This window comes from Schistosoma mansoni, chromosome 4, assembly GCF_000237925.1.
Source record: "Schistosoma mansoni strain Puerto Rico chromosome 4, complete genome".
Lineage (NCBI taxonomy): Eukaryota > Metazoa > Platyhelminthes > Trematoda > Strigeidida > Schistosomatidae > Schistosoma > Schistosoma mansoni.
Genome location: NC_031498.1, coordinates 22,426,304 through 22,450,671, shown reverse-complemented (window position 1 = coordinate 22,450,671; position 24,368 = coordinate 22,426,304). Strand labels below are relative to the sequence as shown.

Here is a 24,368-nt window from a genome sequence, read left to right as displayed (position 1 = left end):
ATGGTACTGGTACGAATTATGGGAATCAATAAGAAACGTGAATAATAGCAAAAACTAATTACAAAACAACTCTACTCTAACAACTCCCGTAGGCCTCTAGAAGTTTCTGGAACTGTACCAAATGTAATAGCAGCATAGGTAAATATTCAATCAGAAAACTGACACTCGACTTTTTACTTTTCAGACGTTTCTGGGAAGATTCTATTCAGAGGTAATTGGATAAAAACTTTCTCAGTACTTTATGTGCCCTTATGAACTTGTTCGGGGAATATTTTTGAACTCTCCAGCACCATAAACTTCCGGTCCAACTAAGCTCTTAGTCATTTTAAATATTCCTTAAACTGCCTTATAGACTAATTCGGAGCTTCCAACATCCTCGGTGCAGTTTACCTAGGTCACTTGACATTTAACGATGAGCCGCCTGATATCTAACTTCGCAAATAAATAACCGATTGGCACCTTGTGACCATATAACTAGTTAAAGATATAATGCACTATAATAGCTTCCGTGATTCACGTTCTACATTTCTCAGTCTCAACACCGTACTTTACTTGTTTTTCTTTTGTTATATGCTTTCCATTCCTTTCCCATAACTATTAAATAAATATTTCCCTTGAATATTTTTTTGATCTCTACAAAAAGCCGCTTAACTATCAATGGTACTGCACATATTGGGCCTTAGAAATACCCTGGACCACGACTCAACAAAACTTAACGCAATTAAAGGGTACTACTCTGGACAATCACACACACCCAGAAATTGTCTGTAAGAACCACTATCACCCATAGCAATGTGTGTCCTTTCCTATTTATTCCCCATCAGCTTATAGTCTTTACCACATGTTACGGTCTAACTATATACGTTCAAATCCTTACTGATCGTCTTAAGGGTATGAGATTCCACAACTCCTGCACATACTAGTTTGCACCTGCCGACGTATTATGGAGACCCATACACTACCCTACGCTACTAAACACTACTGTCTTGATGTTCTAATAACGGTTCAACAGCTTTACCTGTCCGGTATGCTCGTACATGGTGCCTATAGAATTGTTGTTTTCTGATAGGATGAAGAACAAAGAGCCTGGAGGTAATAAATAATGCTAATCCAGAGCATAAAATCAAAATGGAAGGGAGAGTGGAGTTACTGACCAGCAGATATAGGTGATAAGAACTATGATTATAATTCACCAATATTTGTTAGGCAAAACATCTTGGTTGTCTCCGGCTCTTTATGACTGGCGACAAGGCAATCATTCAACGATATTGAGATTATCCTCTGATGATTGCTGGTTGATAGAATCATGTCTTTTACCTAATGTTGATTTTTCTATTCCAAGTCATCATATTACATGCAATCTCAGACTCCGAGGCAAAGACCTGACATTTCGTATTCGATGAAGTAAAAAAGCAATAAGAGAATGAGGACTATGGTGATAAAATTATTTGGGAATTTGAGAACTTTATATCTCCGTCAATTTTTCGAAATCAGTGGAAGTTTATCTCACCGATCATCAGCCTTTCAAAGGTTGAAGCACTTTTCTCTGTTACAGGTCGCCGCCCATCACACCTAGTTCCTTTGGTTTGATTGCATTTTCCCTATTGATCAGTTTCTGTGCTGCCTCCTAAGTGACACCCTAACCGTTAAGAATTATAGTCCAGATCAGTACTAGCACACTTATCTCTGCCACCAGGACAATAGACCCGTTCCACACTTGTAGATTTACCATGATGTAACTATCTAATCCATTAGACCTTACATGGAAGTCACATAACAACATATACCGACTCGTTCTATCGTGACAGCTGATGGTTGCTGCTAAGGATTTCTGAAGAATGCATTCGGGCTGGGGAGAGGATAATGTACTTAGTTTTAAAAACAAGAGGTCACATTGAATGACCATACCTGAATGATCGATCTATTTCGCACCCATCAAATCTCCTACGTTCACTATTTCTGAACTTTTCTAAGCGTTTAAGTTAAATATAAATCTCAGTTATCATGTGTTCATCATCAAAGGTGGTGTGGTTAAAGACCAAAACACTCTTCTCCGTTGCAAACAACTATATTTTTTCAACCGCTCATTGTCGTTAGTTTTGCTGCTCCTGCACACAGACATTTCGTTCCATTTTGTCAGAAATACACTTGCTGATTCTCATGTACTGAATACTTACATACTAAACGTCATTTTTGCTGTTTAGTACTTCTTTTTGTGCCGGAGAAATCTCTGACCGTATAGTATCGCCTTGAGTTGTCTGGGTTATTCCGTACTTCAGCATGCATTTTCTCAGATGTTAAATTAAAAGCAGCTAAGTTAAAGACAAATTTTATGTTTCTGTTATATCTGGCCGGTTGTGAAAGCTATATTTGATTCCCTAAGCTAGTTCCAGTTCCCCGAGCTAGAACTATACAGCAACTTAACCAGAGAAAAGGCACAAAGTATGAGGGAAGCGCTTTACTACACGATTCATTTTTGTACAGAAAATACAGGGGTTTTATAGTAATTTAAGAGACCTTGAGTTTCCATAGTAGCGGTGTGTTAAACAGCCAATCAGGATCTCGTTATTTTAGTAGCATAGCTTCTATTAATCGCTGATTGGTTGGGGCTCTTTATGAGCCTCTGGAGGCTCTGATAGATGTTACTGTAAGCCGACTCAACAGTTTCATAAATTTTGATGTAGAAGAATCAAACAAAAATCTGCTAACCGTGCAGATGAGAGTGGTTCGGTCAAATAAAATGGATTTTGATTTGTTGATCAGCAATTGAAATTTCGGTCAATACAGACAATATATATATATATGAGGTATTTTGTTTACCTAAAGATTACACTTTTCCCTAAAGTTCGCCAGCAGATTACACAAGACAATCTTAATGTTACTGGGATACAGATTGGATTAAAGCATGTTTTATGCATGATGGTGTTGCTGCGCGCTGATTGGCTAATTCTAAACCGATCAGCCCGGGCATATTATTGGAGAAAAATCTAGAAGCTTCTTATGTATATACTATAAATATATAAACGTTATTCAAACTAGTGATTGCTGTTCCCTTATCATTATTATTTTTGAATATAATTTCATTCCTGTTCAACGTGTTCTGATTTTGGGGTCTTGTCGAGCGTCATCGTATAAGAATACTAAGCAATAGGAGTAGCCGGGTCGTTTATTAGCAAAAACACAATTATAACGGTGGCGACGAGGAAAAAGGAAAATTCATTCAAAATGCCTATATCAGATGACCAGCTCAGCCGAATACTACAACAACAGCAAGCACAACTTGATGCACAAATGCGGTTGTTGGAGACTCTGATGCAACAGTTTAGCATCCAAAACTCGAGTTCACATGCTGTTTCAAGTACTTCTTGTGATGCAGTTGCTAGCAGCATTCCAGAATTCTATTATGACCCCGAATGTGGAAATACATTTCTCACGTGGTTCAAGCGTTGGGAAGATACATTTAGAATAGAGTTCTGTAAACAAGATGACGCATGGAAGACTCGACTGTTGATGCTCAAGTTGGGAAGTCATGAACATGCACGCTATGCTGATCATATATTACCAAAGTTACCTCGAGAGCTCAGTTTCGAGGAGACAGTATCTCAGCTGTCAGAAATATTCGGTGAATCTTCCTCATTGTTTAGTATTCGCTACCAGTGTCTTAATTTGGTGAAACGAGAAACCGATGAATATGGTGTTCTAGCAGACATTGTCAACAGAGAATGTGAAAAGTTCAAGTTACGCTCGTTGACAGAAGATCAATTTAAATGCCTTATATTCATCAAAGCTCTCCAGTCACCAAAAGATGCTGAGATTAGGACCAGACTTCTAACTCGTTTGGGTCAAGATCCTAACATCACACTCAGAACGTTAACAGATGAATGTAAGCGGCTACAGAACATCAGACACGACAATCAGTTGATTGAACAGGTAAATCCTAATTTAACCTGCAGTAGTGTCAATGCTATTACTAGGTTAAAAGTTCAGAAACCGAAAACAAGTGGTAGCAAACCAACGACTGCATGTTGGTTATGTGGTGATTGGCATTATGTACGATTCTGCCCATTCAAAAAACACAAATGTCAGATGTGTAACAAACGTGGGCATAAAGAAGGTCGTTGTCCTCCAAATCGTACGTCCCAGCCTAAGCAGAAGCACAAACGTCCTCGACACATGAAGTCAGCCGAATCTAAATCACTTTCTCTGGTAGCAGCCTTTCAAACAGACTATGACATTCGGAGAAAGTATGTTACGATCCAGATTAATGGTATAGCGGTTCGTCTCCAAATTGACACAGCATCCGATACTACTCTAGTGTCTAGAGAGACGTATAACTTGCTGGGAAAGCCGCCAATGAAGCCATCCAAGAAAACGGCTAAAAACGCATCTGGAGGTGTACTGAAACTAGTTGGTGAATTACAGTGTGAATTTTCCTTCATTGGAAATAACTGTAAAGGAGTATGCTATCTAACAGAACGACCAAACCTTGATCTACTTGGTCTAGATATGTTAGAAAAGCTTGGATTAATGGATATACCCATCAACAGCGTTTGTAACGTATCGTATCCATCATCAGACGCCACTTCATTTGCAAAAAAGACAGGTAAAAAGGTTCCAGAAATACGGAGTGTAGTACCAGCAGCAATTCAAACACTCCAGTGTCGTCAGATGAAGTCAGAAAAGACTTTTCAGAATTTTGTCAGCAGAACGGAATCAGGCACATCCGAACACCTCCATTCCATCCGCAATCGAATGGCCAGGTAGAACGTTTTGTTGGTACGTTCAAAAATGCTCTAAAAAAATCAAGAGGGGAGGGGGACACCGAAGAGATCTTAGAGAGGTTCTTGTTTATACACCGTTCGACACCGAACCCTCAGACAACAAATGGAGTCTCTCCAGCGGAAGCGTTACTTGGCAGAAAAATAAGGACACATTTCGATGTTATCCGTCCGACTCCAGCTCTTAAGCCGCAACGAAACATGATGATGGAGAAACAGCACAATCGTCATCATGGGGCACAAAAACGATTGTTCAGCGTGGGTCAAAAGGTACATCCTTCATGGACAGCTGGTCGGATCGTGAAAAAGAAAGGGAATGTGGTTTTTGAGGTGTCAGTTGGCTCAGAAGTTTGGATACGTCATGCTAACCAACTGAAATCAACCTCTATCTCCAACAAAGAAACGCAGCATAGATTACCTCTTGATGTTCTGCTAGACACCTTTGAGATCAAAACACCTGAAACAGATAGGACAGTCAAGGTGCAAACGAAGGATGATACAACGTCCTTATTACCTAGAAGGTGGACTAACCGGAAGCACAAACGAGTAAAGCGGTTGCAGTTGGACCCTAGCACCAGATCCTACGAATCTGCTCAAGGGGGAGGTGTTAATGGGACATAGATTGGATTAAAGTATGTTTTATGCATGATGGTGTTGCTGCGCGCTGATTGGCTAATTCTAAACCGATCAGCCCGGGCATATTATTGGAGAAAAATCTAGAAGCTTCTTATGTATATACTATAAATATATAAACGTTATTCAAACTAGTGATTGCTGTTCCCCTATCATTATTATTTTTGAATATAATTTCATTCCTGTTCAACGTGTTCTGATTTTGGGGTCTTGTCGAGCGTCATCGTATAAGAATACTAAGCAATAGGAGTAGCCGGGTCGTTTATTAGCAAAAACATATTTATTGCACTTGAAAATACAGTGATTCTAATTTCAACAGTTTTTGTTAGTGTTCTTGATGGCCAGCTGACTTCAGCCTCCTCAGATCTTTGTCTATCTCTGGTAAGCCGCAGGCAGTTTAGGTGGTTGATACACAAACAATCTATACTGAACCTTAGAGAAGGGTCATATAATGTACTCTTTAATTCATGAAATGAAGAGTTCCAATGGTCTCACAGGGATTCGACTTTACTATTGACAACCACAATGCACAATTGATTATTAAAAACAGGTTAAAGATGACTGCGGAGGTTCTACACGCTATTCTTGGTAATAAACAATACCGTCACCTTTAAGTGATCTTCTCTTCCTGTTTCTCCTACGACAGACGCAAGCCTGGATGCAATGCTAACCACCCAAAACAAATAGAAGAACAAGCACCACTAACCTAACTTTGATGGGAACAAACAAATGTCCCATACTCTGACTTCAATGACTGCTGTTGCCGTTAGCACTAAACGTCGTAATTTGGCAACTTTAGGCGATGTATACCACAGTGTTTGTAGACCTAGACAAGAAACTACAGGACAAACTTAGTTTCCAGACAAAAATAACCCAGACCTTTGTAACATAGTGTGGTCCCATTACTTGTGATCAAACTACTATAGCTTTGGCATCATGTATGCTGGATTACCTATTCTATTAAGACAACCTATAACATGATAACTCGGACTTTTACACGAAAACTGTGTGGCAGGCATCGGATGATGAAAAAACAGACTATAAAGTATATGGTTGTTATTTTCCTTAACACTCTACTCTCTATATGCACTCTTCCTCATTCCAACCTTGGCTTCCCTTCCTTCATTCGAACCAACTCCACCTTGATAAACACCACAACTCATTGTTCTTTATTACTGCGTTCTCTCATCTGGAGCCCCTGATCACGTTTCACTCTAGCAACAACAGCATGTATGGATTTAATCTAATAATTTATCATGCCTCTGTCTGTTCCACTGCTAAATGTTAAGCATTGTTTATCGTACATATCCAAACGCCTTGCTGCTCCTCGGTTCCGTTTTTTCTTCTTTTTCTCTTCAGAATCTTGCTCTGAGGGCGAAGTTGAGGAACTCCGGACATCTGGAACAAACTCGACGTAGGTGCTTTCCCTAGGTCATAGTTCGCACCAAGTATACTGTATAACAACTATAAACTTAAAAAGTTGCATTACATAAATACTTATCACGACCGAAATCCTAATAAAATTTTCGTCGAGATTGAATCTGGTATGTAACGTGTACGCGATGCCCCTTTGGAAAATATTTTGAAGAATACACAATATATCTGGACGAATGAACCGCTATTAACTTTTATAGATTATATTTACTAAACAACCCTGCTTGGGATGCATACTGTGAACCAGTATATGTTGTAACTTGTAGATCATGCCTGTAAAAATGGCTTGTACCTGCCCTTGCAGAAATCTATTATTATTATAAGATGTTCCTTACGTAGTGTTGCTAAATAAATGAGACCGATAAAAGTAAAAGACAGTACATTCGTGTTAGGATTCTGGCCCTGCTAAGTATTTATGAAATACTTCTTAGGTTCATAGTTGTTATGAAGTAAATTTAAAGGGTGCTTAATATGAACCATGGACTTTAAAAACACGTACTTTGAGCTTTTCTAGGCGTAAGAAGCTCTATAGCTGTGCGCTGAAAAAGGGAAACGAAGGAACATTAGGCATTTGAATATAAACCCTAAATAATGCTTAGGGGTTTGTAGCAAAACAGACAACGGTGTGATAAACTAGTAGATCAAATTTATACTAGCTGCTGTCGCCAAAGTGAAATGTAGCTAGAGCCTTTGGATAAGAGAATACAGTAATAAAGTATAATTAATCGTGACGTGTAACAGGGTGCACTGGGTTCAAATGGTGAACAGAAAGTTCAAGTTAGAATAAGGAAGGTTGTTTATTGGGATAGAAATTGCACCAAAAGAGAGTAAAGTGTTAAGAAACACTAATAACCATGTCTTTTGTCTCATTATTCGATTAATATTCTCCTGTTGTCTGATGTCGGCCAACAGGTCATAATGCCAAAGTCTGAGTAAGCATGTTATATGTTACCTTAGTAAAATAGCGAATTCAACATAAAGTTGGAAACATGAGCTTGAGAAGTGAGCATAGGAAAACAACCATGGCATCACTAATTAGTTTCCTCGCCCTCAATCATGAACAGCCGTAAACTAACAAAATATCCCGCCCTACAAACATGTGTGAATTGGAGTCATCTCCCTCACCAACAATGTTTGTTGGTCAGTAACTCCCCCCTCCCCCTTTTGTAACGTAAGGCTCATCAGGGCTTATTTTTAGGTAAAATATTATATCTCACACTATGATTTATGCTTCACATCCTGTTGGAAAACACCATTTTCATAAACACCATTTTAACAGCTTATCAGGAGGTTGCAATTTATGGACTTTGGGTAAGTCATCGATCCAATGCTTTAAATGACTGTAGTATAAATTGTGGTTTACCAAACGAAGTATAAACAGTATGAAGAAAATAATGCAGGATAAATATTCACAGAAGTAGGCGTAAAAGAGTGGAAATATAATAGTTATAGATAAGGTAGTGGGTGGTGGAATGAAATTAACGGTAAGCCAATACAATGTACGTGAAAGTAGAAAGCGGATTAAAATAGACAAGAAAAAACTCACATTAATTCGCTGCCTGTCGTATTTTGTGCTATCCTAACGGGTTGATGGGTCACGGGCTGTATAGATGCGAGACGACTGTCAGTAGGCAGGGAATTGTGAGGTTCATCTGAGAACTCTTTAGGGTAATAGTGAGTGTCCTTTGTGACGGACTATAGCTGAGTGGTATCGGTAGATCCAGTGAATTATGCGTCTAATTCAAGTAAAAGTTAAGGGGGGACATATAGCTGTGGAAACATATCTAATACAAGTGCAAGGAAGAAAAGAAAGGGAAACTAAACTCAGAATATGATATGGTTTGGACATGTAGAGTGTCTATAATGTCTGAGTGAGACAGATCTGTTCTCACGTGTCAGATCAGTGCAAGCGAAGGATTTGTCAAGAGGTTTTGCAAACGTATGTAATCTATCTGTCACGTGTATTTTGGAGGCAGGACTGTTTCATATTGATACATACTTGGTGAGGAAGACGTTTTCCCGAGTTTTTGATCCTCATTTTTCAACTTTGACCGTAGACAATTTGTCTCGAAGATCGTATATATGTGGGACTTGGATAAGAACTACGCTGCAAGTGGACCAAGTAAGATTCTTGAGTAGCTTGAAATAGAGAATCAAAGAGGATCTGCACCTTTTGCAGAGGCGTTCAAGTCCTAGGTCCATTACTCCTTCTCTTTCTCATCATTTGCGTATGTTCCTTCCTTCAGTATGGTAAATCTTTCCTTTTTACCGATGGCCTAAAAGTAGTTTGTTCATTTTCTTCTCCCATCAAAGAAAGCTATATTTCAGTGGTAATCCAAGAAGGAATATAAACAAGTTGTGCAAATGGACTGTTCCGTAGAATTTGCCACTTAATGTTGACAAAAGTAGATTTATTCACATTTGCCACTACCTTAACCTAAATCTGGCTATACACAAACATACACTAAAACCTCTCAACACTGTTCGTGACTTGGGTTTAAGATAGAACAACAGTTTGAACTTTTCTGAGTACATTGCATCTCAAGTATCCAAAGCTAGAAAGGTCATTGGATTCATAATGATAAACTTCGATAATACTGAATGGAGATTATTATTATACAGAAGATGCATCTTACCCATTCTTGAATATGGTATTTTAGTTTACAGTGATTGCAAGCATGATGGCCTGATTAAAAGTGATGGTGTTCAAAGGGGGTTCACCAAAGCTGTTTCGGGTATTATGACAACAAAACCTGTCACCAAGGGTGTCAACAACTCAAATTAGAACGTCTCTGGATCAGGCGTATCAAGTTAAAACTTATCTTTATCTACCGACTTATTGACGGTATTCCCTACTTCTCAGTACCCAACCCTTCATACTCTATGATATCATCCCACACTCTACGCAATAAGGAAAACATTCTAGCGAATTCAAGAACCCACGCAAACGTATGCCAGAATTTTTTCGTTATTTGCTACTCAACCATTTGGAACAGACTGCCAGTGAACCTCCGTTGCACTGAAACTACAACCCGGTTCCAAAGTCTCCTTGATGACTTTCCGAAAGTGGGTTGTGTCACCTATTGAATATCAACGTGTTTATTAATGATTTATACAAACAAGGTTCGCTACGGGTTTAATCGACTGAAAAGCAAAGTGAAACCTCTGAAACTTTTCAAGTTTATTTTATTTTATTTTTATTCATCCCAATATATGAAGTCTGCTTATGTTCTTATTTTATAATTATTACTGTTATTAATATCATTATTGGTTCCTCGACACATTACATATTCTTTTCATCTCTTCTTGTCCTTCTGAACATTTTTTATTCTTGAGCATCCAAAGTCTATAACTAAAAACAAAAATAATTACCTTATGTTACGTTTAAACAAATTAGCTTCTCAGATTCATTTTAATTTCACCACACATATATAACACACTGAAATTTATATTTGATTATCCTTTGCAATCAGTTGTGACTATCATAGCATAATTCTAAATTATTATTACACAAATATTTATACTAACATCCGGTATCACTCTGTATACTGTTACAAAAATCTACATGCATTTATCCGAGTGCACTAAAGGATTTTTTTAATTGTTGGTTTACCTCAGAGGTCGATATTCACTACAATATTATCATCATGGTTGGATCCTTTCACTAGGTTTTCACTTCTTTCCTCTCTTTTTTCCTCCTAAGTAAATAAATTTCTGAAGATTACGAAGTTGGTAATAAGGACAATGACTTGTGTTACGCTTAAATCAAGTTCTCAGATTCGTTTTATCTTCTCTATGCACAAAGGACTCATATATATTGATCATCCTTTGCACTTATTCGAGACTTTCGTAGCATCACTCCAAACTATAACTGCACAAACACTTATTCTAAAGTCATATCTTACCGAATTATTAATTTTTTGCTAATTAACTTATTTTGTTTTATATTATTTTTATTACTCATTTGGCGATACACACATAGTCGTTCATACTTGTTCTGTGTTAGTAAATAGGAACATTAAATTATCTACGTATATCGAATATGCCTAGATTCTATATCATGGGTTTCTTCCTTTCCCTATCTACGTCATGAGTATCGTTCCTTTCATCGAGTACCAGATTACCGTAATTCTTCACCTGGACACACACTGTCACTATCTTCTGTTGAAGCATGCAAAGTCAGCTCGGATCTTCACAATACTATATGTCGCGAGGTTTAGCACAAGTCATTTGACCTCCTATCCTTACGTGGATCAATGTTAGTGATGGGCCTACTAGAAATGAACGAGAGCAGTGTGATGACCTAATTTACGTTGAGATCAAATCTAGTGGTTAATACCTAATTTGCATTACTCTGTTGTGATATCTAGACAATGAGGCTACTTTGGTGACTGTATAGAACCAATTGAATCCTGCCAACACAAGGTGGTGCACTAGATAGGACAGATTGTAGAAGCACGAAGTATCGAAACTCTGCTACGTGAGCCGGTCCACTGAATGCAACCGGTTGATGCGCATTAGCCATTTCCGACTTTGATAATATTCGGCAAACTGTTCGAGGTCAACCGATTTGACGTCTAACATAGGAACGCTTCAAGATGATAAGTGATCTGGTTATGGCTCAGTGATATTTTGCTGGCCCTACAGTTACTCTTGAAGACTGAGGTCTGAGGCTCTAAGTGTACTTCACAAATCAGAGGTGGAAGTCAATCAGTCTTCAGTCAGTCTTCAGTAATAAGGATAGTGGGTTGATGAACCTGTGTTAATCCTGACAGATTTCCTTCCAGTGAAGGTCCAGCTTCCTCTTGAAAATGTTCACTGATGGGGCTGATACCACTTGTTCTGGTAATGCGTTCCAGTCATTGACCACTCGATGGGAAAAACGGGACCCCACCTTTAGTTTATTAAATCGCGGTTTCTGAATCTTCTTGCTATGACCTCGGAGATTATCAGTGCTGGAGGGAGCAAAAAGATAAGACATATTAACAACCAAATAATGATTAAAGATACGAAATGCCAGTATAAGGTCACCTCGTGTCCTACGATAAGACAAGGGGAAAAGGTTTAGACGTTTCAAACGCTCATCGTAAGGGACTTTGGAAACACCCTTCACCAATATTGTCCCCACACGCTGGACACGCTCAAGTGATTTAGTATCCTTTATCAGACATGGGCTAGCTGCTTGGATACAGTATTCTAAGTGTGGCCTTACATAGGTGGGATATAAAATTTGAAACATCTCCTCGTCAAAGCATTTAAATGCTCGGCGAAGTGACCATAGCGCACGATAACCTTTGGAAGCAGCCGCATTGCAGTGCGTAGTAGTTTTCAAGTTATAACTTATAGTTACTCCTAAGTCTTTATGTTCTTGAACGCGTAGAGTAGATGTACCATTAATGGTATAGTGGTAACTAATATCGTGCTCGATGTGTATGAACAAGCTCTTCCTGGAATTAACTTCCAGGCCCCAATCATGAGCCCACCTAACTAATTCGTCTAAATCAGCTTGCAGATAACAACGATCAGTCTCACTTCTTATTGTTATCCAGATTTTAACATCATCCGCAAACAATAATGTCAACGACTTAAGTAATAAAGATAGTTCATTAACATACGGAAGGAAAAGTAAAAGGCCTGGGATGGTGCCTTGGGGTACACCACTTTTGACCGGTTTCCATTCGGATAGTGTTCCATTGACCCTAACTCTCTGTCTGAGGTCACATAAGAAGCTCCCTATCCATTCCTGTATAGCACCTGTTATTCCAAAGCTCGAGAGCTTCTGCATAAAACCTAAGTGTGAAACCTTGTCAAACGCTTTGCTAAAATCTATGAATACCACGTCGACAGACAGGCCGTTGTCTAGGGCAGCTGTCCAATCCTCTCTCGCAATGAATAAGTTAGTTAAGCATGAACGCTTGTTACGAAACCCATGTTTCTCGGGAGTTAACAGATTGTACGAATCTATGTGACTCAGTAGCTTAGCCCGAACTAATTTTTCAAGTAACTTAACTACTGTGTTGGTCAGGCTGACAGGCCGGTAGTTAGATACGATCCGTCTCTGACCATCCTTAAATATAGGACTAACTATGGCGTCTTTCCAGTCTCTAGGTAGTTGAGCGAGTGAAAGGGACATGTTGAAGAGCGTCGCGAGCGGTCTTGAAATAATGTCCGCAGGCGATGACAGCAAACGAGGATGTAACCCATCGGGGCCCGGTATCTTACAAGGTTTGAGGTTAGTTATCAATGTAAGAACGATATCCTCGGTCACGTGTATAGGTCCTATGGCTGGTATCTCGTTGCCAATGGGATAAGTAGTTGTAACGCTACACGTAGAGTAGACTTCACTGAAATAGTTTGTAAATGTCTCAGCTTTCGCTAGATCAGATTCAGACAATAAATCTGAATTTTCGTTTAACAGTAACGGGGGATACCATCACTACGTTTTGTTCACCTTTTAACGTACGAAAACAGTCGCTTCGGGCAGTTACGGATACCGTATGCCAACTGTCGTTCGTAAGCAGTACGGGATTTAGCTATGGTCTTTTTACATATATTCCGGATTTTTTTATATTCGCACTTAAATGATGCTTGACCTGTTGACAAGAATAAGTCCCAGAAGTGTTTCCTACGCTTCAACAGCTCCCGGGTTTCCTTATTAGTCCATGGAGGGCGATGTGATAGCTTACGTGCTGACCATGGGATAAACGGTTGAGTTACGGATTCAAATATAGACTTAAACCTATTCCATACATCATCAATCGATCCATCAGCATCGACCGACCAGTCAATCGAGATAGCATAGTCCCTGATTGCCGGAATATTAGCTCTCCAGATATTAGGAAGGGGTGGAGGAGATGCAAATTCTATACCACGTATCCGGAACTTAAAGGAAAGTACGACATGGCCACTATTCACCAGTGGGGGGGAGGTGTGGAATGTTGACGACATCTTCACAGTGGTGTGTGAGGACAACCGAAAGAGATTGCTTCACCATGTCCAAATCTCACCTCAGGGATTGAATAAATAACTGGATGGAATCCCGGATAGCTATTTATGTGACGTGGGTCTATGAAGAGTGAAGATGTTGAAGGTTGAAATTTGTTTGAACACCTAATGATCTGAGTGTCGCGCATCATTCAGTAGTTCAGGCGTGGTCATGAGGTGAGCGTAGGTTTTATGATGACAGCTTCCTAAAGACTGGTGATTGTATCCCTCTAAGAAGTTCTGACATTAAAATGTTAATTGCGACAACTGATAGTCTTTCTTTTTTAGTAAGGTACCGAAGGATCTTCTGCTGCGGTCATGTGCTGATATTCTTGATTACAGCAACAAAGTGAGAAAACGAAAGTTTACCGAGACTGTTGAGCTACAAATAGCGTTGAAGAACTATGATGTTCAGAAGGACAAGAGATTCACTGGGACTGTGCGGTAAGTTTATGAACCCCTACCCAGGGTTCTAAAATTGTGTGGGGAGGCTAATCGCCGCATATTACAAGTCGGATCTTATTATAGACTGAAGCACATTCCACGTCCCAAAATGTCTGTGTGTGTGCTTGGAGATGAACAACACTGTGACGAGGCCAAAGCAGCAGGTTTTCCATGTATGGATGCCGAAGAATTGAAGAAAATCAGCAAAGAGAAAAAGCCGTTGAAAAAACTCGGTAAGTTGGCATTTTGCTCTAATGTTGGCAGCCAAGAGTTACCACGCTTTTGTGGCTAGTGAAACCGTTATTCGTCAGTTTACAAGGACAGTGGTTCCAGTGCTGACCAAGTTCGGGAAGTTTCCGAGTGCAGTCACACACAACGAGCCACTAGTCAATAAGATCGACGAAATAAAAGCTACAGTCAAGTTCCAGATGAAGAAGGTCCTTTGTCTGAATGTCGCTGTTGGTCACGTGAAGATGACTCCTGAGGAGCTAGCTCAAAACATCAACTTGTCAATAAACTTTCTCGTAACGCTACTAAAGAAGAATTGGCAAAACGTCAGATGTTTGTACATCAAAAGTACTATGGGTAGACCGCACAGATTGTACTAAATACAATTAAAATCGGGTGCTTTTTTTACTTCTCAATGACAACCTTGGTCACCGGTTCCTGATATGCTGCAACTGTACGTCGTTGTATGGTCCATTGTAATGTGCAATTAAGCAGTGAATAATAGTGCGTTTATTCTATCTGTCTCGATAAAGTGATGCAATTTCTCCCATGGCTAGACACCTGACCGTAATGCATTAACAGGCATTAAGGCAGCGCGTTGGTACTCCATATAGATGAGTAAGCTTTAAGGTGTGTATGTTGGTTTGTCAAATAAGTCGTGTCATCCATACCGTCCGATGTGACTCTCTTGAGAAGCTTGGTTGCAAGATGGTCGTTCTCTTTCCATCCTGCGTGATAAGCGTATAACTAGAAGACGACCTCCTTGTCCGTCGTGAAGGTAAATGAGAACGATAAGTTCACGACTGTTTAATGCCGAAATCAGCCCTGACTGTCGCACACAAGGGTTCTTAACTTAGGTGGCTTTGTAACTGTTTCTTGCTGTACCGAGGTTCATCGTGACTGCTAGAGCATTGATAGTTATGTCATTAACTACTGGGTTCAAAATATGATCCCCGGGCAAGTGTAGACCGCTGTTTGGATGGCTGTAGCATAAACATGGAATCCGGACGATTTCGACCACTTACATTGTCTGGCGTCGTCGTCATCAGGCACACGCTCGTCACTCTACGCATCAATGCAGCAACGGGTGTATTGTTTCTCCAGCATTCCTAGTCTTTGCTATGCAGTCTACTGGAGACTTGACAACCCAATATTGACACACCGTTCACCAAACGGTTTTCAAAACAAAAGTAGGCGTAGTTTGCAATGGTTGTGTTTGTAGGTTTTCAGTCAACACGATAAAGACTGCTTACTTTCCTTATCCACTGATAGATGCTTACAGTCTTGAGGTTTCGGACCCGATGTGTAAGCCCATGAGTGCTGACATGCGAAAGAGTAGTTATAGATTATTTGCAAGGATGAGAATTTCCCGGGTAGTCCTACATTCGAGATACATTATTTTCAGTTCTTTTTATCTTTTGATTCCGTAAAGTTTTTTTGGTGAAGTTATTCCCTCGACTTACTATTCCAGGTCTTGCTTGGTGGATGTTTTAACCGTGACTGCACTCAAAAGTCTTTCCTATCAGTAGTGATGTAGACGTACCTAGGAAATAATTTCGCTCGCTAGTATATTTTGTGGTGGGACCATCTGATTTTCTTGATATTGAGTTAGTGGGATTATTCGATTTATGAGAATATCAATTACCGAACAAGTTTATGACAGTCCCGTTATTTGTCCTGCGACTAACGAGTCCCCATCGGCCACTCAAACGACTCTTCTGTGCCTATACGCCCGACCTGTGCATTCAAGTCTCCGGCTAGTACTACAATATCTGTCGAACGCGCTTTCTGGAGAAGAACTGTTAACTGATGGTAAAACTCATCCTTGATTGCATCCGGGCTGCAATCTGTCGGGGCATAGGCGGAGATGATGAAAAGACACCGTTTCTCACGCCGATTTCTTCTCACTTTGATGGAACTTTCTAATCTAACAGCACATAACCGACTGTTAATGGGGATCCAATCGATTAGTGCTGCCTCAGCTCTAGCGCTTGGTGCGACACCAACGCCAGCAAGACCAGACGAGGATGTCACAGGAATCCCGGATAAGCGCACGTGAAACAAGCTTTTCGAGGCGACTGATGGAAAGCGAATTTGTAGTACTTCACTAGAGTCTTGAATACGGGTCTCGGATAGACAACAAACGTCAACATTAAGACCTTCCAAAGACATAGCCAGCCCTATCTGTTGTCTGATCTGCATTAGTGTGCGAACGTTGAAGGAAGCCAGCTTGAACGGCGTACGTGGTTTCAGAAAGACTGCTTCAGTATTCATAATCGGTGGAAGCGTTCACTTTCAACCAGACAGTGACTGGAGATCGTTTAGATATAACAGAGTTCCCACCATGGACGAGCTGCTGCATAAGTTGAAAAGTAAGGATACATAAATTGGGAATAAGGTGGAGTGAATAAGCGACGTAGTGAATAACAATGTAAATTGTCTGGTATATAGTAAGCGCGTAAATAGGAATGTCAGTAGAAGTCATCATTTCATTTATTTGTGTGAAGGCTGTGATACTGCCCGGGTGCCCAAACCGAAGCAGGTGGTTTTCTTAGGGGCCTACACCCCGAGCATTTGACCTTAAGGTCTAACCCACAAGGCAGTGGGGCATCGTGAGGAGATGCCCCATGGTAGCCGGTGACCGACGATTGATTTATACGCCATTTGTTCCCTCAGGATACTGGAGCACATCTGCACCATTGGTTTGGAATCAGGGTTTTCCAACTCCACTAGGTGGACTATCCGTGTCCACCAACTCGGTTGAAGCGCCGGACAATCGCTTCTCGTCCTCTGAATTTCGTAAACAACAGTAATGCCACGAGGAGGCAGTGAGTAGGACTTTCCTGGCAGAGGCTATATACGAGTGGCCGTGTGAGAGCATTTCGAGAGGGTGGCCCCTCCGCTCTCTCGGCCGTACCAGGGCATTTGGGGTATAGACTACCTGGTTGGGATCCACGAGATGATAGCAACGGATGGTTAGAGAGCTTGAATGACATGGCTCAAAATCATTTGCAATGGTGAAGGTGCATCCACTCTTTTTGTTCTACTAAATTCTTCATGTCCCTCTATTTTTTCTCTTTCCGAATTTATTCCGCTGGATTATACCTTTAGAATAACGTCTTCAAACTCTAATCTTTCGGATTACTGTTTATACTCTTGCTACCTCTACCATTATGGGATTTGAATCGACAACTGCATCTCTGTGCTAATGTGGTATGGCAACTCGTACTGATGTACGTATTACAAAGTTCTGCGTTGTGACTGGCTGACTAATGAGAGTCCATATTGTACAAATTTAAAGTATGATAAGGTTTTCTTCGGATTGAGATTTTTAATGTCGTCGCCTACTTATTTTCCGCCAACTCCAATCTAAATGCTGACGGGTTTGAGTAACTGAGAATTTCAGCCTAGGCGGTGACAACAACAGTCATTAGACATACGTACGTAATCAGTTTCAGGGGTGTGACATGACTTAAGGACTCGAGCTTATTATTATAAACGGACTTCGTTCTCAATACTCCTTTAATGTTGATATATTGACTACTTTCAAAGAAAGTCAATCAATTAGAAGATTTGGACCTCGCAGTTAACATGGCCTCTCTATCTCATACACACGAACATATGCAGATGAAAATAATTAGTGTAGCAGCAGTAGGCCTCATAAATACACAAGAGAAAAACCAAGATTCTCAAATACAACACGGAGAACACCAACCCAATCACACTTGATCAAGAAGATCTGGAAGAGGTGGAATCTTACACGTACCTGGGAAGCATCATTGATAAACAAGTAGGATCTGATGCAGATGTTAAGGCGAGGATTGTCAAAGCAAGGGCCGCATCCCCACAGTTGAAGAGCATATGGAACTCACAACAAATCAACCAACATCAAAGTCAGAATCTCCAATCCGAACGTCAAGACAGTTCTACTGTAGGGAGCTGAAACTTGGAGAACTACCACAACCATCGGCAAAATGGTACAAGTATTTGTAGACAATTATCTACGTAAGATACTGAATATCCGTTGGTCGGATACTATCAGTAACAGTCTACTATGGCAGAAAACAACCCAGCTTCCAGATAGAGAGGAAATTAGGAAAAGACGTTGGAAGTGGACAGGACATACATTTCAGAAATCACCAAACTGCATCACGAGGCAAGTGCTAATTTGGAACCCTGAAGGGGAAGGAAAAAGTGGAAGACCAAGAAACACGTTGCATCGGGAGTCGGAAACAGACACGAAAAAAACGTATAGCAACTGGGGTAACAGGCGTCAGTAATATATCGCATAACTTGGTTACCAATTAAATAGGACAATAAGGTGTTCTCATCCTGAGTTTAGGATGCTGAATTATATATTTTTTATGCTATATTACATAGCCTATATGTTCATGTCCATTTGAAGTAGTAATCTGAACTGCAGTCTGTTCAACAAGTTAACAAAATTCATATGCCATGTGGTTATCCACCAGTTTAAGAGAAAACTGAAGTTAGAAAATTAGTGAGATAAGTTAAGAAGCAGAAAACAATTTCCCTCTTTCAAAATAATTGTATTCAATAAAGAAAAATTAAATTGCACTATACCAATAAAATTCTGAGGAAAATAGGACTGAACAATATGAAGATGAACCAATAAAATATCAACAAATCAAGAGCCTATTATTTTTCAGGTTTCAGATGTAAGAGCTTGTATATGGAGTCCATATCCTCGTCCATTTTTTTATCTAACAGACTGAGTTCATTTTGACCGGTATTCAATAAATCCGACATTTGTTGATTGACTATCGATGCTTTTTGAAAAAATTCGTAAGTACAATCGAGATGAGCCTAGTATTTATATATTCGAAAAAAACAATTCAGGTAATGGTTATGAAAATAAGTCTAACAAAAGAATGCATATATATTGAAAATTGATTGATTAATGAGTTCTTAGCGCTGACCCAATTCTAACGATCAAGTTGCAGCGTGGTCACTAGTCTATGTGACTCGAAATCTCGTACAACTCAACATAGTGCATACGGTATCACAATGCTGCAAGTTGGTCAATATCACTCGATCAGCATTAAGAACGACTCGATATGCATGTGTCGATTTCTAGTACTGACATTATCTATCTATCGTGAGAAACGAGTCATATTAAATCCAAAACTACTTCACCTTTTGAACTAATACTATATAGGGAATAATTGAATGTCAGAAAATACTGGACAGGTATTTCACTTTATTTTATGAGTTAGTAGTGATCAATGCAAGTTCTACACACAGGTTTGCGCTTATCACTGTTGAGTGGTCTAGGTAACATGCATGCTACCACTGTACTCATTTAAAGTGAGAAACCGGCGATCTATATTTTTCCTAACTTCAATCAAACTAGAACTCAAAACAGAAAGTACGTAATGTATATCTATTGAGTGAGGAAAGACGTTTCCACTTTGATCACCTGGAAAACATCGCACTGTATTATGATACACATGCTAAGTAACTTGATCAGTGTTCTTAGGTACAGAATATAATATGAATCTTCAAAATCTATAGTAAACCCACAAGACTTATAGAAGCCTGCAACTACACTTTTTATGGTGAACCACTAAAAATAGTTGTAAAGTTCGTGCATGTAGGCACAGTGAGAACCAGAACAGTTTATGACCTTGCGAGCTATCTTTAGCGTTAGTGTGATGTTATTTTAGCCGTCTGGTTTACGATGTGTTAATGAGAGTAGTTTTAGTCTATCAATGTGAAACATGGCCCCTTCAAGTTCAAGAAATTCGCCAACTTTGTGTTCGATCATTCCTTTTCGAAGAATTGTACACATTTAGTGACAACAATATGTTAGTAATACATGGGCCCAGCAGTTTGTCCTCAGGCACAGTGATGACGATTCAATTAGTGTCACCAGCTTAAAACACTGACTTCGGTGATTTAGCTATGTTTTATGAATGTCACCCCACCGACTGCCATACTGTACACTTTTTGTCGATACTGGGACTGAGTATATATATATATAAACTACCTTAACTGAGTGGATTTTTTAAACTGTATTTCTTAACTGTTTATCATTTTAAATATTACTTCTGTTCATTTCTTGGTCGATTATATTACCTACCCATGGTATGCTTATTTATTCACAATATTATTACTATATTTTCGTTGGGGATTTTTTATATTCCCAATGTGTAAAACGTTTTGTCGTATATAAATACAGCAATATTTAATACGATTGTTTGGATTTCGATAATTTCTTACTTTAATTAGAAAATAAGAAGCTACACTACTTATTTTTACAAACTACAAAAATACAGGTCAGGTTATCTTATTTAAAGAGTGTGTCGCTAATAAAATAATCATTTTAGGCTATAATGTCTTTTGGTGTATTAATTTTGTAAACGGAACATACACATTGAGACAAAATCAAAACGATTGGTTCAGAGATTTCTCTTCACGGCGAATTCGTATTCAAAGCTGTACAGTCACAAATAAATACTTATTTCTCAAAATGATAATAATAACAGTAAGAATAATAATAAAATCCTGCTAAACATGGTAACAGTGAGGTAAAACTAATAAAGGCATAAAAATATCATTTTTACTTAGGTAACTGATGAGCGGCCTATGCTCCTCCACGAGGCGTAACAGGCGTAAGTAAGTAAGTAACTGATAATAATGTTGTTGAGAGCTTGAATATTCAACATGAGGATAAATAGGGGAATTAGAATTGGAAAGTGATATGACGAAAAACTTGAAATTTAGATGAACTGTAATCAGGAGGAGTGTAGAAACAGCGATATATCAGTCGGGGTTAAAAGTCTATAGAGAAAATAAAAGGGAATCAGATGGCTGTTAAAAAAAGAAAATGTCTTGATGCCTTTACTTATTAAACATCATTGATAAAGTTTAGCAAAATTTTATTTCACTATTACACTGTTATTATTGTCATTTTGAACAATAAGTATATATTTGCAACTGTATAGCTTTGAAAATGAATTTGCCATGATGGACTCTTCGATGAACCAATATTCCTTATTTTATTAGTTCTGTACTAAGTTAATCAACAAATGACTAACTTCTTATATGGATATTCAAATAAAAAACACGATCGGATATTCGTGTAGTTCCAAAAGTATTAAGTTAACAGGTTTAGGATAGTTTAACAGAAAAAGCATTAAAATAACTTGAATCTGAAAAAGTATTCATCCCTTAATGCTTAGAAAGTATATTGCAACTAGCTCTAACGATCATGATATTCAGACATTGAACCCCTCGCTTTCTATTCTTGTCATTCAACTCCATGTGCAAAATACATTGAATGTATTGGTTCACCGGGAATAATGGAGGTTCCGATTTTATGATTCTATCGAATCTAAACAGTAGCAAAGCCTAAATTCAATTAGTATTGTTTATTTGAATCTTCCCATTGATGTTTAGGACTGCAACTGGTCAGTCTCTAATTGGCGTATGTGCATACTGTGCCTATTGCCTTGATATAGTCTTAATTCACAAGCATTGTAAGCAAAGATGGATAGTGGCTAGCAGTGGAATCCGGGACGCGCGTTTCGTCCAACTTGGGACTCGTCGGATGGATGTACCTGCATCTCAGAGTTGATGTTCACTCTGGGCCTATGAGGTCACACAGAATTATTAAAGGCAGTTCCACCAATAAACTTCTTCTTCATGATATCATCTACACCAATGCAATCGTATTTGTATCTGCCAAACTAAGATAATCGGTTATTTCCCTCTTCAAACTGCCTTCAATTCCCCTATTAACACGCAACACAGTGAATTATCGTTATGAGGTGAGCAACTAAACATTTTGATTATTCGATGAAACCCTTCACTGTCATAAAGACGTAGTGTTCTTATCTAAGAAATCAATGATTTCGTAATAGTTTGCTGGTCATATTTTATTTATTTACAGAACGTTCTAAAATTAAATCTAAGCATATAGAAAGACAAAGTTTTACTAATATCCGACAAACATAAACCACTTATGTTCAAGAGATTTATGTTCACCTGTTAAAATTTCTGATGCAGATGTAAAGACGAGGATTGTCAAAGCAAGAGCCGCATCCCCACAGTTGAAGAGCATATGGAACTCACAACAAATCGACCAACATCAAAGTCAGAATCTCCAATCCGAACGTCAAGACAGTTCTACTGTAGGGAGCTGAAACTTGGAGAACTACCACAACCATCGGCAAAATGGTACAAGTATTTGTAGACAATTATCTACGTAAGATACTGAATACCCGTTGGTCGGATACTATCAGTAACAGTCTACTATGGCAGAAAACAACCCAGCTTCCAGATAGAGAGGAAATTAGGAAAAGACGTTGGAAGTGGACAGGACATACATTTCAGAAATCACCAAACTGCATCACGAGGCAAGTGCTAATTTGGAACCCTGAAGGGGAAGGGAAAAGAGGAAGACAAAGAAACACGTTGTGTCGGGAAATAGAAGCGGATGTGAAAAGGATCAATAACAACTGGAAAGAATTGCCCAGGACAGGGTTGAATGGAGAATACTGTTGGGTGGCCTATACTCCTCAACGAGGGGTAACAGGCATTAGTAAGTTAAAATTTAATATATTAAATATATGTTGGTCGGAGGTCTGAGCCCCGACTTACCTCATTTGGTCTAAATAACTTTGTACTATTTATTAGGCTTCAGATAAAATACGTGGCCGGGCACATAAATATGAATTTAGTCATTGTTTCACTAAACATAACATTCTAACATGTTCTTTCCTTGAAATAAATTATCAGTGCTAGTGAAAGGAAAATGAATTAGACTTACATGGAACGACGACGATAAAAATACTTCTAACGTTGAAGTGAGATCTACCAAATTGACGTTTATTATGTATTCAATAGCATGTAAACGACTTGTTAATGAATCGACTGATTGTGAAATCTGGAGACATGAGCAGAAAAATTGATGTTACCTTTTTATGCCTTCCTGAGATTTCATTTCCATGCTCTGGGAGTTCTGCTTTTCTGATTTTTCGACATTTTCGGTTGATTTCTTTCAGAATTTCTTCCCTCTCGACAAAAATGTCGTTTATAGAGGGTAGTATGCCACAAATTCTAAAAAAATACATCCGGAAATTACCCTTACTTTTTCAAAGGTTCCAGGAGTGATTGTTGGTTTGTATTTTTCTAAGTTCGAAACATAAATATTAGGAATAGAAATATATACATAACATTCGCATATATTCCCTACTGAGTACGCTAATTCACTTGTTGTAGCCCAGTATTTGGGGTCGACACTAAAATTTCGTGAAGTATTAGCAAACTCCTCTTCTTTCTTAGTAAATTCTGATATTTTTATAAAAATTATCCAGAGATACACATAATACTCACCATCTAATGTCTTTAGCCAAGTGGTTAGAACATTAACCAATTTTTTAAACAAATCTGCTGGGCTTGAATGTAATAATAATGATACTGAAGAGACTGACTTACGCATCAAGACTTGACATATCTTGGTTAAGTCCAAATACTTTTTGCTGAAGAAAAATAAGGGTTGATAGGAATACACGTTTTTAAAGCAAGTATCAAAAAGTAATACATCATTACCAAGTAAATTTCGTGAGATTTCACACTTGTTCTTGACCCCCAATCCCCAGTTATAATTATTACCATTACAAAATGTATTAAGTGTTAAGTCGAGTAAACCATATCTACTTGGTTAGAAAAATCCTGAAAGTATTACAACACAGAGAACTTGAGACTTTTAAAGGACTATATCAACCAATAGGAACTAATTTTATAGAATCCAGTCCCCGTAAGAATCTTTCAGACATAAATCTAAGTAAACATTACAGTTTGTTCTCACCTTAAACCTAACCTGGTAGTATTAGTTTATTA

At 38.8% G+C, this 24,368-nt stretch overlaps 2 protein-coding genes across 4 annotated transcripts; one reads left to right on the top strand and one right to left on the bottom strand.

Moving 5' to 3' along the window:
- Positions 1-13,957: 13,957 nt before the first annotated feature.
- Smp_042090.1 (putative 60s ribosomal protein L10a) lies at positions 13,958-22,873 on the top strand (the record flags this gene model as incomplete). 2 transcript variants are annotated; one of them, XM_018797223.1, is made up of 5 exons in its annotated part: positions 13,958-14,006; positions 14,118-14,273; positions 14,358-14,506; positions 14,538-14,955; positions 22,533-22,873. In XM_018797223.1, the coding sequence occupies exons 1-4, from the start codon at positions 14,002-14,004 to the stop codon at positions 14,879-14,881; spliced, it is 654 nt and encodes a 217-aa protein (XP_018652287.1). In that variant the 5' UTR covers positions 13,958-14,001. The 2 variants fall into 2 exon arrangements, with proteins under 2 accessions (XP_018652287.1, XP_018652286.1); XM_018797224.1 differs by lacking the exon at positions 22,533-22,873 and having other exon boundaries at positions 14,118-14,506; positions 14,538-14,881.
- Smp_042080.1 (hypothetical protein) lies at positions 19,035-24,010 on the bottom strand (the record flags this gene model as incomplete). 2 transcript variants are annotated; one of them, XM_018797221.1, is made up of 7 exons in its annotated part: positions 19,035-19,328; positions 23,296-23,412; positions 23,444-23,585; positions 23,617-23,657; positions 23,698-23,816; positions 23,862-23,923; positions 23,964-23,980. In XM_018797221.1, 7 exons carry the CDS (start codon positions 23,978-23,980, stop codon positions 19,161-19,163), a joined length of 666 nt encoding a protein of 221 aa, XP_018652285.1. In that variant the 3' UTR covers positions 19,035-19,160. The 2 variants fall into 2 exon arrangements, with proteins under 2 accessions (XP_018652285.1, XP_018652284.1); XM_018797222.1 differs by lacking the exon at positions 19,035-19,328 and adding an exon at positions 23,162-23,246 and having other exon boundaries at positions 23,964-24,010.
- Between the last annotated feature and the right edge of the window lie 358 nt (positions 24,011-24,368).